The sequence below is a fragment of the Falco punctatus genome (assembly GCF_963210335.1).
Source record: "Falco punctatus genome assembly, chromosome: 7".
Taxonomy (NCBI): domain Eukaryota; kingdom Metazoa; phylum Chordata; class Aves; order Falconiformes; family Falconidae; genus Falco; species Falco punctatus.
This window is the reverse complement of record NC_137587.1, coordinates 73,156,890-73,170,372: the sequence shown is the minus strand read 5'-3', so window position 1 is coordinate 73,170,372 and position 13,483 is coordinate 73,156,890. Positions and strand designations below refer to the sequence as shown.

Below are 13,483 nucleotides of genomic sequence, written 5' to 3'. Positions count from 1 at the left end.
TATGTTTTTTTTTTTGCTTCCAAATCTTGGTTCACCACCCTCCCAGCTGCGTGGCACACCAGGGCACTCAGACAGTGAAAGTCAGCGTGGGCTAGTTCCAGCCCCATGCTTAGCGTGAGGTTTGGAGGTTGTGCAACGGATAGGGACATGGCCACAAGTGAAATGCTGCAAAGCCACCTCGTTCTGGGAAACACTGACTCACTTGGGGAGGCTGAGCTGGTGAGGAAAGGCAGTACATAGTTGTCGCCACTCTGGCCAAGTGCATTGTCTGATGACAGCATATTCCTATGACCTCAACTGCAGCTTCCTTTTGTGGTTGCGCTCTGAAATCCCCTTGCATCTCAAACTTTACCTTCTCTCCCAGACCAGAGTCATCCTGGGGGGCTGCTGTGCTTTTCCCACAGCACTGCTGTTCCTACCCTCTATCTGTGGCATGTGAGGACCAAATGGCATGTTATTCATAGCGCTTCCGTTGTTTTCATAAGCATTGAGAGAAAAAAAATTTGGAAACGGCAAGCCTTTCATGCTGTCATGCCTTATTTAAACTTCTAGTGTTTTTCTGCATTCGTGGGTACTGATCCTTCCTGGCAAAACTGATTTTGTGCACTGGCAGGGAAAACATTAACAACTGAGTTACTGAACCTTGATAAGCCTCAAGTGTTTGCTAGGCATAACCTGCTGTGGATGGTGGTTTTCTTTACAGTTTTCTAAGCTGAGTGGTCTACTATTATTTGGAGGCAGTGAACCCCAGCACAGGCTGGTGCCAGCAATATGATTGAGTTCAGGACTGTAGCTGTAATTGGTGGCATCCAGACTTAATGGTGGGGCATTGGGTCAGTCTTCCTGCTGATTGCCCCAGGGTTTCTCCATTTGAAAGTGTGGTGCCTCTCACTGTGATGCGTCTTCCAGAATTTCTTCAACTGTTTTCCTTACATAAAATAGAAGCAGGTGAAGTACAAATCATTGAAATTAACTTGTCTTGTTAGTAAAAATGCACATCTAGAAGAAGCTAACAAGTCCTATGTATCAATTTTTCGAGGCACTAGCTCCAGGACAAGTATCTAGTACTGACAGAGAGGTTTAGGATTCATGTTAACTCATGGGAAATCAGTGGTGAGACAGCAGCTCCAGGAACAACCTAGGCAGCCTGTTGAAACTACAAAGACCCCAAGGGTGCCTGTGATAGCTGGTCCTGCGCATTCATGTGTGTGTGTTGGATGTGCACTTGCACAGAGGCATCCTGGTGCTTCTACCTGATTTTTCTTGCTTGAGGAACCTGGAGGTGCTATCTGCCAATGAATGGCTTCATTTTCAGGCACAGCAATATTGTATGGCTGCATGTTCAAGGTGATCCAAAGGCTTCTCTAATTCAGTGTGTGGAGGTGGTGGCTCATCTGGCTTCTTTTCCTCCAGATCTCCTTTCAGAAAAGCCGCAGAGGATTTTTGAAGGCCCCAAACATCCCCTGAGTGGTGTAATGCAACCCTCAGGCAAATGAGGAATCTCCCCAGATGTTATCTTGAGTGTCCTAAAAAGTCCCAAGTAAAAAAAATTCAGAAATGCAATGAGAGCAGAAAGTTGTGAGTGAAATTCTAGGAATATGCTGTTATGCTGTCATTAAGCTGCAAACTGACACTTCTGTGTTATAAGCAGTGTCTGGAGCTTCTCCTTTTTAATATGGTACTCAGAAGCTTGTCTCTGATCAGCAATTTTGTCTTACAAGATGTGGGAAGAACATTGAAGTGTTAGCTTGGAATAAAAAAACCCCTTTCTTTCTCTAGGCAAATTGTTGACTTTCCTGTTCAAAAGGAAAGATTAAGTCCAGGAGAGGTTTGCAGAGTTGCTCAGCTGTTGTGAAACTCGTGTATCTTGACTTGAGCACAAGTCTTTGTGATAGCCTGGGGAGCACTTGACAGTGCATTGAGGGTGTGCAAAAAGACCTCAAAAGTTGCAGTATTTAATGACTGATTCTTTGTGGGTTTTTCTGCAATTCAGCTTTTTCCAAGTGTCAGTGGTGCTGCCTGGTAACAGATGTGATCACCTCCCTTCCACGTACAGGAGGAGAGGCAGAGAGGCAAAATCCATCAGTGCCCCATGATTTGAGGCACCAAACCAGAAGTGCCTGCGTATGATTTTTCCAGAAGGCTTCCTGGCTTATTTTGTAGTCTCAGGGGAGGTTCTTGTGGCTTGATTTGCAAGTTGTGAAAGAAAATTTAAACTTCTGTAGATCAGAGCCCACTGTGTCTGGCAGGCAATCTACAAGAAGAGGAACCCAAACCTTGTGGCACCTGTGAGAACAGCCATTTGAGTAACTTTCCATTGTCCTCTAAGAATAGAAACCAAAGGTGACTTGAGGCCTTTTTTACTATGAGGTCATGCTTTCCATCCTCCATATGATGAGATCATGATTTTAGTTCTTCAGCTCCTGCCCCCATTCACTGCATCCTTTGCAGCATCAGAGATCAAAGTGAATGTCCTGTGAACTACAGGGGCAGGAACAGTGGAGAGAAAGTAGAGAGGTTACTCAGTGAAGCAGGGGCTTTGGCAGCAAATCTGAAAAATTCCTCCTGCTTTGGCCTCTTAGCCACTTGTTCCCATTTCAGACCTCTGGTTCTTCACAAGCCCTCAATTGTGGTAGTGCAACTGTTTGCATCACCTTGCAATTTTTAACACATTTAAGTTCCCTAAGCTGGCTTTCGCCAGGATCCTCCAAGCAATTGCATTGATGCTGGGAAGAGGTAGGCCGCTAATGTACAGCTTCTTTTCAGGAAGCTACAGCCCCCATGCGGATCCCTGTGCAGAAGGAAAGCCTTTTACCAAACTCAGGGGTTTGAGGGAAGCACCAGCTTGGGCCATGCTGAGCTCTTCTGTGCTGGCTTTCCAAGCTGAATGCCCCTGTGTTGCCATTTCCTGTGAGGGCAGAAACCATTACAAAGTTTTATGTGCTTACGAGTAAAACTCAAAACCAAAGTTCTTGTTAGGTGTTGGACTTCCTACCAACAACTGGATGAGTCTGACTCTTCTCCTGCCTTACAGAGCTGGTATCTGGTCTGAGGTTGTTGAAGTATGTGGTCCGCATGTTCTGGGCATCTGAAGAACTCATCTCTCTGTCTCTCATTTTTCACCAGCTTTTAGGTTTGTAAATACAGGCAGGCTTTTGAAATCTGGAGAGTGTTTCCCATCACCTAATCATTGCTAGCCTCTCCCCCAAAACTAAGAAGCTGAGGAGCTTCTCATTTTAAAAGCTGTGAATGTGTCTTCCATCATGGTAAAAGACTTCCATGCTTCGTCTGTTGTCATATTCTTGGAAAGAGCTGGTGATTGAAACTTTGTTCAAAGGTGGTACTCAGCTGGGCAGATACTGAGCTTGGGTGTGGTAGCATAGATGGTTATGGAAACGTGTAAACCCAGCCACTTTGGGGTCTCCTGACAAACTGTGCTGGAAAAAACAAGTACAGGAGAGCCTCTCAGGGCTGCTTCCAAATCTGCAGAGGGGAATGGACTGGAAAAAAGGTTGAAATTGTGAGGTCAACATAGCTCCAGTTTCATAGGTGCCACTGGTCTAGGTCTGTCCTGCACCAGTATCTCCTCAGGACAGGAAGTGGGACATGGCTGTGGGGAGCTGGTTACTGACCTGCAGGTTTGCATCGTGACTCGTCCTCTCCTCTTGGTGTTCGCAGCTATATTCTACTATGCTGGGCATGGGTACGAACATTCAGGGAGGAACTACATGGTCCCCATTGATGCTCCACAACCCTATGCCCCTGAGAACTGCATCAGTGTGCAGAGGATCCTCCAGAAGATGCAGCAACAGCAGACAGCCCTGAACCTCATCCTGTTAGACACCTGCAGGAAATGGTAGGGTGCATTCCCCCTTCCTCACCCGGGATGGGCAGAGTGTGGCATTTCAAGGGGTCAGGGGAAACAGCTGTGAGCCTCAGCCCCTGCTTCAGCAGTGGGCTTCTACACTACCACGTGGGGTGTTCCTATGGATTGGGCTGTGTCATAAAATCAGCAAGACTGTCAGGTCTTGCAGGATGTCCTGGGGAGACCAGTTGGTCAGGTATTAGGTGCAAAGAGCATTAGATGATGCCTGAGATCTGCTGGAGAGAAGGAGCTGGAGACCTTCCTTGATTTTTTTGGGGTGAAGAAGCCTGGAAAATGCAGGCAAGTTGCCTAAAGTCTGTGGAGGGATGGCTCTTCCCTGGCATAAATTGTTGGCTGAAACTCAGCATAGGTTTTGTCTTTTTGTGTTTCAGCCCCCTGCACTGAAACACCTGACCTGGCAGGCTGTAGCAGCATCTCACTGACCTTGTGCTTTCATGGTACATGTTGCCCACGTGCTCAGGCTGGCACTGTTTAGCTTACCTCTCTCCTCCTGGCTGTGTTTTTGTTAACATCCCAGTGAGAAGAGTGCAGCACAATGGGGCAATATTTTAAGCTGTGCTATTTGGTTTTTACTGGCCTTAAATGCTTCTGAAGTGGTCATGTTGTGAAGTGGGACCCAGGCTGCTGCTGAGGTCAGAGATCAGCTTTTTGCCCTCTGTCTGTGGAAAGCCCATCACATTCCATTGGTCTGCAGATTTCTATCCTGCAGCTTGTGGGCTGCAGAAAATTACTGCTCACCCATTTTCAGCAGAGGTAGGTGGACTATTCCAGTAGAAGGTGTCATTACCTCATTTCTTTCAGTCTCCTGAGGCAGATTTACGGGTCAGAAAAGACCTGGAGGGCAAATGTAGAACAGTCTTCCTCTTCCTTCTGTGGTTCCTGCACTAAGAACCAGAAGGACAACAAGATTTTGATACCACTGCCCTGAAAGAGCTGCTAGCCCCTTGAAAGATATTAACTCTCTGATGCCTTTTAGCTGCAGAGGTGGGAATGCTGACTTTGAGTAGTTTACAAGCTATCTGCGCTGGGGCTTATCCTGCTGCTACAGCTCTGAGTTGCCAGCATCGCTGGAGCTTGATGTCCTTTGATACCTCCTCTGAATGCCCTGTAGCGAAGCATCCCCTTTCCACCTTTTTGCTCACCACTGCTGCTGAGAGTAGAGCATGTTGCTTCCCTGCACTGTCAAGTGCCCCCTGGTACACGTGGCAGCATCTTGCTGCTCTCCCCAGCATGATACCAGGCAGGGGTTGGCTTGCAGCTGAGCAGGAGCACCTGGCTCTCATAGATGCGCCAGTGAAGCTGGGCTAGTGTGCCTCCAGGCTGCTGGTAGTCCATCCAAGGGCAGTGTGTGATGGGGAGGGGGTGTGGTGTTGTGGAGGGCTCACTAATGTGAATGGTGACAATCTATGAAATAGATTTGGAGCTGATGTCTCCTTTCTTGGCGTTGCCAGTGATTTCCATGCTCAGCAGAGTTTTAATGATGCTTTGGGAAAAGAATGCAGTGTGAGATCTGCTGTGATGTTTAGGCATGGTGGTGTGGCTGTTCTCTCTCCTCCCCCAGACCTCACACTTCTTTCCTCCCTTTTCCCACAGCAAGCACAGCACCTAGTGCAGTAGGTGTTAATCCCAGGGTTGTGGGGGATTGCTTGTAGAAGCTCTCTCCTGAACTCGTTTTTCTCAAGAAGTCACTATTTCAGCTCAGCAAAGCATCTGGATTTCATAGTTGTGTGTGTTTACACCACTCTGTAAAACAAGGCTCCTGGGGCCTCCTTTTCCAGTGCCCTTTTGGTTGGACTGATGCTGCAAGTCTGTCAACAGTTTGCTCAGCTGTGCATGAATTGGGAGGAGCTGTGTGTGTGCTCAGAGGGATCTCACCTGGAGTATCTCTTCACCCCATATGTCAGCATCAGAAATGCCAAGGCAATGAGAAACACATCTCCCTTTGCCAAGTGGTAGCAGATGTTCAGCTTCAGCAGAGGAACCAGGAGCATGGAGCCTGTGTGTAGCCTCATATATTTGTGTGCTAATTTTGGGTGGATGTGGTTGCCTCTTCCAGGAGCTCCCTGATTTATGAGGGTTTTTAGCATGTGCTGCTTAGGAGATAGGGCAGCAGGATGACACCATCTGGGATGCAGGTCAGAAACAGATTGCATGGGATTTGCTGTGTAACTTGATTTTTTTTTTTTTGGGGGGTGGGGGCGGTCTGGAGCAGGAAGGAGGGCTGCCACCTTCTCTGCTGTCAGGCCACTCCCTGTGTTTGGTCATGATCTAGAAATGCCTCTGCTGGAGCTTTTCTCCTGCTGGGGCAGGGGATCACAGCCAGCATTTCTGCTGCAGGCACTAGCTGGCCTTGCCAGAGCTCTGGATGCCTGCTGGTGCCATCACAAAAGGTTGGCATCATCTCTTGTATGTGCAGGTTTGGGTAGATGTGCCCAGCATGGGGACAGCAGGACCTCTTCTTATTTTGGGATCCCATGTCTCATTTCTCCTCGGACCTGGAATCCCAGATTTCTGTGTTCATTTAGGTGCAGCTCAGGAGCAGATAAATCTCTCTGCTAAATCTTCATATTTAGAAGCATAGCTCCTTTTCCACATTTACTCTTCTGATCATCTTTAGAAAACTTAGACAAGCCAGATGAATACTGCCATTAAACATCTCCAGACTGTGCCGCCAGCAGTAGGTAATGTGCTGGCTGATGGCAATATAGCCGTCCCCTCTGCTCTTCTTAGTGTGCCAGCTTCAGCCCCAGATAACTGCTGGAATTGAATAACACAATGTTGCTGCCTCTGTGCTTGACTGTTGGCCCTGTGCGATTCGGAACAGCTTCAAGTCATTGATGTAAACTGGAGGCGGCTGTTTCCCATGCTGTTCAGTCTGGCTGCAGTCAGATGGGCAAGGCTTGGCCATTAAGTGCACCCATAATAACTTTTTCAGTGGAAACTAGGACTGTTACCCCACACCTACCTGATTTTGGAAATAACAGGATCTATTCTCACTGACCTGCATCTGAACCAAGGTGCTGGGACCAGTTTTGGGCTTTGAGACCTGGATGTGTGTCCTGATCCCATCTCTGAGTGGGATCCGGAGGTCTATCAGCTGTAGTGTGCTTTGGTTTCCTGGGGCAGAAGGTGTGTGCATGGTCTGGAAGGGACCTGTGGGGTATCCCAGACCCCTGGGACAGGTGATTGAGCCATAGCCATGCAATATACATGCCTCTGACTTCTTAGGGACAGTCATCCCTTGGGCCACAATGAACTCGTATGTTCTCTGCATGTGCTGCTGCCTGGATGTGTTAAAAGACAGCCTCAGGAGTGAGGAGGCATTGTTGCACCCACAGCTTCCAGGCTTACTTCAAGGCAAGGAGCAGTTCACCGGTGCAGACAGGTCAGAGCTAGCCCTATATACTTGTTGTTTCCCTGTGGTTTGTGTTCTTCATAGGGCTCCAGGCTTTAGCCTCTGTTGCTGCCCAAGTAATATGGGTGGTTATATTTGATGTGAGGGTTGGTGTTATTGCCATACGTAGGAGATGGATGTCGTGGAGCATACAGTCTCTGTCCCCTCCAGGCATATGCTGATGGATTACCTCGATATTGACTCGTACCTTTGTCTCCTCTTCTAGGTACAACCCAGAGTGTGCCCTCTCCCAGGTGCAGCCACTGGAGCCCTGGGGCAATACCATTTATGGCTATGCCACGTAAGTGCATTTTGCCATCCTTACACTGTGACACAGAATCAAATGTTGGCGCAGCCACATCTTCTCGCATCCGTTGGTAGCTTTGGAGACTTGAGAAGTCTTCTCTTGTGTTTCCTCTGGTGCTCACCCTTCATCTCTAGCATTTGCTGTTCAGGCACTTCTTTCCTGCATCAGTTGCCACCTCAACACATAACCTGTATCAGCTCTTGTAATCTATACTTCCAGGCCTGAGCCTGATTCCCAAGGTGTGTGTGCTCTGAGGTCAGTTGAAGCCTCCTGAGAGAATGAGTGCGAGATGATCAGTGTTGCTTACTGCTCCAGTGCCAGTTCTACTGTCTTTTCAACTGTTGTCACCCACCTAGGCTGGCAAAAGAGGCTGTGTTCTTCTCTCCCACCCCTCTCTGCTGCTTTTTCCCATCCTGTGCTCTTCCTAGCCTTTCCTGGGCCAAAACCAAGCACTCAGTGTCATTAGCTTAAGGAGCTAATTCGGACTCATCCAACAGAGTCTGGATGGTGTCAGCAAACTCTGACTCACCCCTGGGGCTTTGTGCCTATTGCAGAAATGTGAGGATGAGTCCTTACTCTTGCAGGAGCGAAGATGCAGAAGCCTATGAATTGCAGGATGGGGAGTTCACCTCTGGGATCTTTATGAAGTACCTGAAGAAACATATTCTGCAAGAGAAAAAGGTTACGCACATGCTGGAGGATGTGTTAGAAGGTAAGGGATGAGCTACAAAACACCTGTGTCAGTAGCAGGGGTGGGAAGAAATAGCAGCAGAAATTGAGTGGCTCCATGCCACCCCATCACTGCCTGCCAGCCAGCTGTCCCTCCCTAAAAACCTGTTGTGGTTTAACCCCAGCCAGCAACTAAGTACCATGCAGCCCCTCACTCATCCACCCCACCATGGTGGAATGGGGAGGAGGATTGGGAAAAAGGTAAAATCTGTGGGTTGAGACAAGAACAGTTTAACAATTAATAATTTTATAATAATGATGATGAAAAGGGAGACAACAAAAAGGGAGAAATAAAACCCAAGAAAGACAACTGATGCACAATACAGTTGCTTGCCAGCTGCTGACTGATGCCCAGCCACTCCCTGACCAGTGATTGGCCCCTCCCAGCCAACTTCCTCCAGTTTATATACTGAGCATGACATTCTATGGTATGATATATCGCTTTGGCTAGTTCAAGTCAGCTGTCCTGGCTCTGCTCCCTCCTGGCTTCTTGTGCACCTGCTCATTAGCAGAGCATGGGAAACTTAAAGTCCTCGATTTAGAGTAAGCACTGCTAAGCAACAACTGAAATACTGATGTGTTATCAACATTATTCTCGTACTAAATCCAAAACACAGCACTGTACCGGCTACTAAGAAGAAACTTAACTCTATCTCAGCAAAAACAAGGACAAAACCAAATCACAGGACATGCCCCGTGTGAGCTTTTAGTAACCTGGCAGCAGTATGGAGATGTTCAGGTAGGGTCTGAAAAGGCAGGGAGATAAATAAGGAACCTGGAGTGACCCTTGCACCTCCAAACTCTCTCCCCCAGACATTGGCCAGGATCCCTTGGTCACTGGGAAGCAGGTGATGGAGATCAAACACACTCTGAAGGAAGCCCGGTCCCTGACAGACCCGATCTATCCCTTGGGAGCAACTGCTGAGTGCTGGGGATGCAGCCACGGTAAACCATGCAGAGAATGGGGAGGGCTATCAGGTGGAGGGGGAGGAGAGAGCTGGGGGTCCCAGTACCCCTCAGGGACATAGGTCTGCAGAGAAGTGTTGGCAGGGCTCTCTGAGGAGCTGACCCTCTTTGGCTTTCCCTTCCAGAGCCGCTGAGCAAAATGGTGATCTTCCCCTGTGGGGCACAGGTGGAGCTCCACTTCCACTGGCTCTTCTCCAACCTGATGTATGTGTGCGCCAAGTTGCAGCCTGCCCCAGACCATGTGGTTGATGCTCGCCTCCTGCTTTGCCAGCCCACTGTGAGTCCTCTGGCTGGTCCCCTTCTCCTGAGTTCCCACTAAGTTTCTTACCCAGGGCAGAGTTGGGAGAGTGGTTAGGGTGAGTCCGAGGGGCCCTAAGGGCTGGGAAAGGCTGAACCCACATGGAAAAGGATTCCCTTGTCTGCTACCTCTGATGCAAATAATTCTCTCTGCAAACACCTCTTCGAGTGCCCCGCAGACTGCCTCCCTTGCTCCTAATGCATCACAAAGTATGTAGTTCAAGTTTTGGTGCCTTTAGCTGTTGCCACTCAGACAGATTTCTGACCTGCCTGGTTAAATTACTGCATTTAATCTGACTGAGGTGAAGTGCCTTTCTGTTTTCCATGTTTGGAAGCAGATGTGGCTTTTTGAATCATGCCTCCTTAGCCCACTGTGCTAATATATCTTAATGCAACAATATACTTCTTCCCTGCTTCCTTGTACCCTTTCTCACACCTTTCCTAACAGACTACATGCACAGCGTGGCCTTTCCTGGTGGTCTCCATGCCACCTCTAAAGATTAAATTTGCTGCTGTGTTTTGCTAACAATCTTCCTCATTTTCTGTAGTCCTTTCTCTGAAGCGTAGTATAACTGTGGTGGATTTTTCAGCCCTTGTTGCTCCTGGAGGTATGCTGCCCCTAAGTATGTTGTGGTCACTGATGCAACGCGGTGCATCCAGCAGGAGGTTTGGAGCCTGATCCTGCCCATTTCCAAGCTGGAGCATCGTTTTCCCCTGTGAGCTCCCTAATCATGCATGAAAGTTGTGTGTGTGCGTGTCTGCATGTGTTTGTGTGCATCTACCCCACATGTGCAGTTGTAGGGTAAGGGGGACCCGGCTGCCTGCTCCTGCATCCAGAGCTGTCTCCAGAAGGGACTGGGGAGACCAGAAAGGGACCCCTGTAATGCCAGGGCAGTAGGATCCCCATCCCTGTCCTACTCCGGGGCAGTGCTAGGTCACACTGACCTCCGGTGGTGCCTGCTGATGTGACAGCACATCCTCTCCGGATTGCAATTAATCTACCCCACTTTAAACATCCACAGCGAGGCCACCCCCTCTTGCCTGTGAGACCACAGGGAGATGCACGGGTGCCTGCAGGAGGGCAGGATCTGGGCAAGCTGGCTGCATCCTCGCTGTGCCAGCCCTCCTCAGGGATGCTGAGGCGAGCTGGGGAACTGTCTGGGTCACGCTTGCATTGCTGAGATGCAGGAGTTGGAGGCTGAAGGCCAACAGAAACAGGCTTAGTGTGAGGTGCATGTTACAAGCCCTGGGGAAGGAACCCAGGGAGACATTTGGCTGAGGAAATCGTAGTTTTCCCACCATTTGCCACATTCTGCTTATCAAAGTGACTTAAGCAGAGAGCCTGGGCTTGCCAGAGATAATTGTTGTGGAATTTTCTATCATTGATCAATTTTCTTTCGTTGTCCAGAGGTAGTGTTCTCTCCCATCTTGTGTCATGCCTGGCTTGCATTTTTTACTTGACAAGCGCAGTCTTCAGTGAGAGAGGCTGCTGTAGGACACCTGTAGAAAGGAATGATACTGAGAGCTAAAACTTTCCCATTTTTTTTTTTTTGCTCTGTGCTGTTTAAGTGCTTACTTTTAAAAAACTCTGTTGGATCTCCTTGTTTTCAAGTCACTTGATCTGGAGCTGATTGACCTAATGGCCTCTCCAGTCACACTTTCCCCAGTTTATGTAGAATATCAGAAACTCTGGGCCAGCCAAAACTTTGGGCATCATCTTTATTAAAAAATGCAGTCCACCATGGGAAAACATTTATAAATAATTATGAATTGGCTAAAAAAATGTTTAGAAAAAAGCTCTTCTCCATTTCCTGACTCCTACACAGCCAGAAATGATCAAGGAGACTAAAGGAAGGGAATACTTACCTGCATGCACTGTAATTACTTTGTGGAAGTCATTGGCACAGGAGGTTATTGAGGCAGGGAATTTAGCAGAGTGTGGATACTTGTGGATAACGAGTTACTGTCAGCTGAGGGGCTTTGAATCTTATGTGTCAGGGCTTTAACTCATCCCTCAAGATTAGGTAGCTCCTCACCTAAGTGAATGTCTTGAAGGTCACTAGGCTGGAGAGCTGTGTTCCTGTGGGACGTGGCCCTGGAGAGACAACAGGTCCAGGAGAGCTGGTGGATTTTCAAGGATCCTGATGATCAGGGAGTCAAGCATAGGTGGCAGGAGGCCTGCATGGATATGCCAGAGACTCCTAACTAAGCTCATGCATGAAAAGGAGGTGTGCAAGAGGTGAAAGCAAGGGTAGATGACATAGGAAGACTATAGAGATGTGGTTCAAGCACATAGACGTGGGGTTAGGAAAGCCAAAGCCCATCTGGAACGGAATCTGGTGGCAACAAGAGGGGCTTCTACAAGTATATTGGCAAAGGAAAAGCAAGAGGAAATATGAGCCCACTGCTAAATGGGATAGGGTCCCTGGTGATGCAGGGCATGGAAAAGTTTGAGATACTCAATGCTTTCATCACCTCTGTCTTTACTAATCAGACCAGCCTTCAGGGCTCCCAGAACCCTGACACTAAGGGGAAGGTCTGGAGCAAGGTAGACTTACAGTTGGTGGAAGAGGACCAGTTCATGGAGTGCTTAAACAAACTGGACATTCACAGATTCATGGGACCTGACAGGGTGCACCCATGAGTGTTGACAGAGATGGTGATGAGACTGTAAGGCCATTCTACATCAGTTCATGGTGGTCTTCCTGATGCCTGGGAGAAAGCCAGTCTCACTCCTGCCTTTGAGAAGGGCAAGAGCAAAGATTTGGGCAACTACAGACAGATCAACTTCACCTTGATCCCTGGGAAGGTGATAGAGCCAATAATCCCTGAAGCCCTTTACAAACATAGCAAGGACAAGAAGATTATTGGGAGCAGTCGCCAAAGGAGAGGCTCTGCCTGATAACCTGATAGCCTTCTGCATTGAAATTACTAGCTCAGTGAATGAGGGGAGAGCAGTGGATATTGTTTATTTTGATTTAGCAAGGCTTTTGATACTTTCTCCTGTAATATCCTCATAGACCAGGTGATGAGGTACCAGACTAGATAAGTAGATGAAGTGGATTGAAAACTGGCTCAGCTGCCAGACTCAAAAGGCTGTGATCAGTGGCATGAAGTCTAGATAGATGCCAATAGTGGGGAGCCCCAGGCATCAGTAGTAGGACCAATACTGGTTTACATCTTCATTAAAGATTGATCTGGATGATGGGGCAGAGCATCCCCTCAGCAAGTTTGCTGCTCATGCAAAACTGGTAGGAACAGCTGATGCACCAGGGGGTTGTGCTGACATCCAGAGGGACATGGGCAGGCTGGAGAAATGGGCCAGCAGGAATCTTAGAGTTCAACAAGGGGAAATGTAAAGTCCTGTATCTGAGAAGGAATAACCCCATATATAGGCACAGCTGCGGGTCAAGAGGCTAGAAATCAACTTAGCAGAAAAGGCCCTGGGGGTGGTGGCAGACATCATAGATGCTATGCTGACCATAAGCCAGCAATGTATTGCTGCCTGCACAGTGAAGAAAGCAAATGGGATCCTGGGCTGCATTTGGAGGAGAGCTGCCAGCAAGCTGAGGGAGGTGATCTGTCCCCTCTGCTCAGCCCTGGTGAGGCCGCATCGGCAGAGCCATGTCCAGTTCTGGGCTCCTTAGTACAAGAGAGACATGAACATACTGGAGAGAGCCCAGTGAAGAACCACAAAGGTAATGAAGAGACTGAAAAGAAGAAAAGCTGAGAGCTGGGACTGTTCAGCCTGGAGAAGAGAAGGCTCAGGAGGATCTCATCAATTTATATAAAAACCTGCAGGGAGGATGCAAAGAAGACAGAGCCTGGCTCTTCTCAGTGGTGCCCAGTGGCAAAACCAGAGGCCATGGGCACAAACTGAAATGCAGGAAATTCCACTTAAAAC

The 13,483-nt window shown here is 48.3% G+C and overlaps 1 protein-coding gene across 4 annotated transcripts in view; it reads left to right on the top strand.

Moving 5' to 3' along the window:
* LOC308067778 (mucosa-associated lymphoid tissue lymphoma translocation protein 1-like) overlaps positions 1 to 13,483 on the top strand; it is a 31,709-nt gene that overhangs the window by 13,349 nt on the left and 4,877 nt on the right. For 3 of the 4 annotated variants that reach the window (XM_080397167.1, XM_080397166.1, XM_080397169.1), the window contains 5 exons: positions 3,679 to 3,856; positions 7,507 to 7,581; positions 8,142 to 8,299; positions 9,130 to 9,261; positions 9,408 to 9,559. In XM_080397167.1, coding sequence (XP_080253293.1) covers positions 3,679 to 3,856; positions 7,507 to 7,581; positions 8,142 to 8,299; positions 9,130 to 9,261; positions 9,408 to 9,559 — 695 coding nt within the window. The remainder of the gene's footprint in view (positions 1 to 3,678; positions 3,857 to 7,506; positions 7,582 to 8,141; positions 8,300 to 9,129; positions 9,262 to 9,407; positions 9,560 to 13,483) is intronic. The other variant, XM_080397168.1, reaches the window with a different exon arrangement.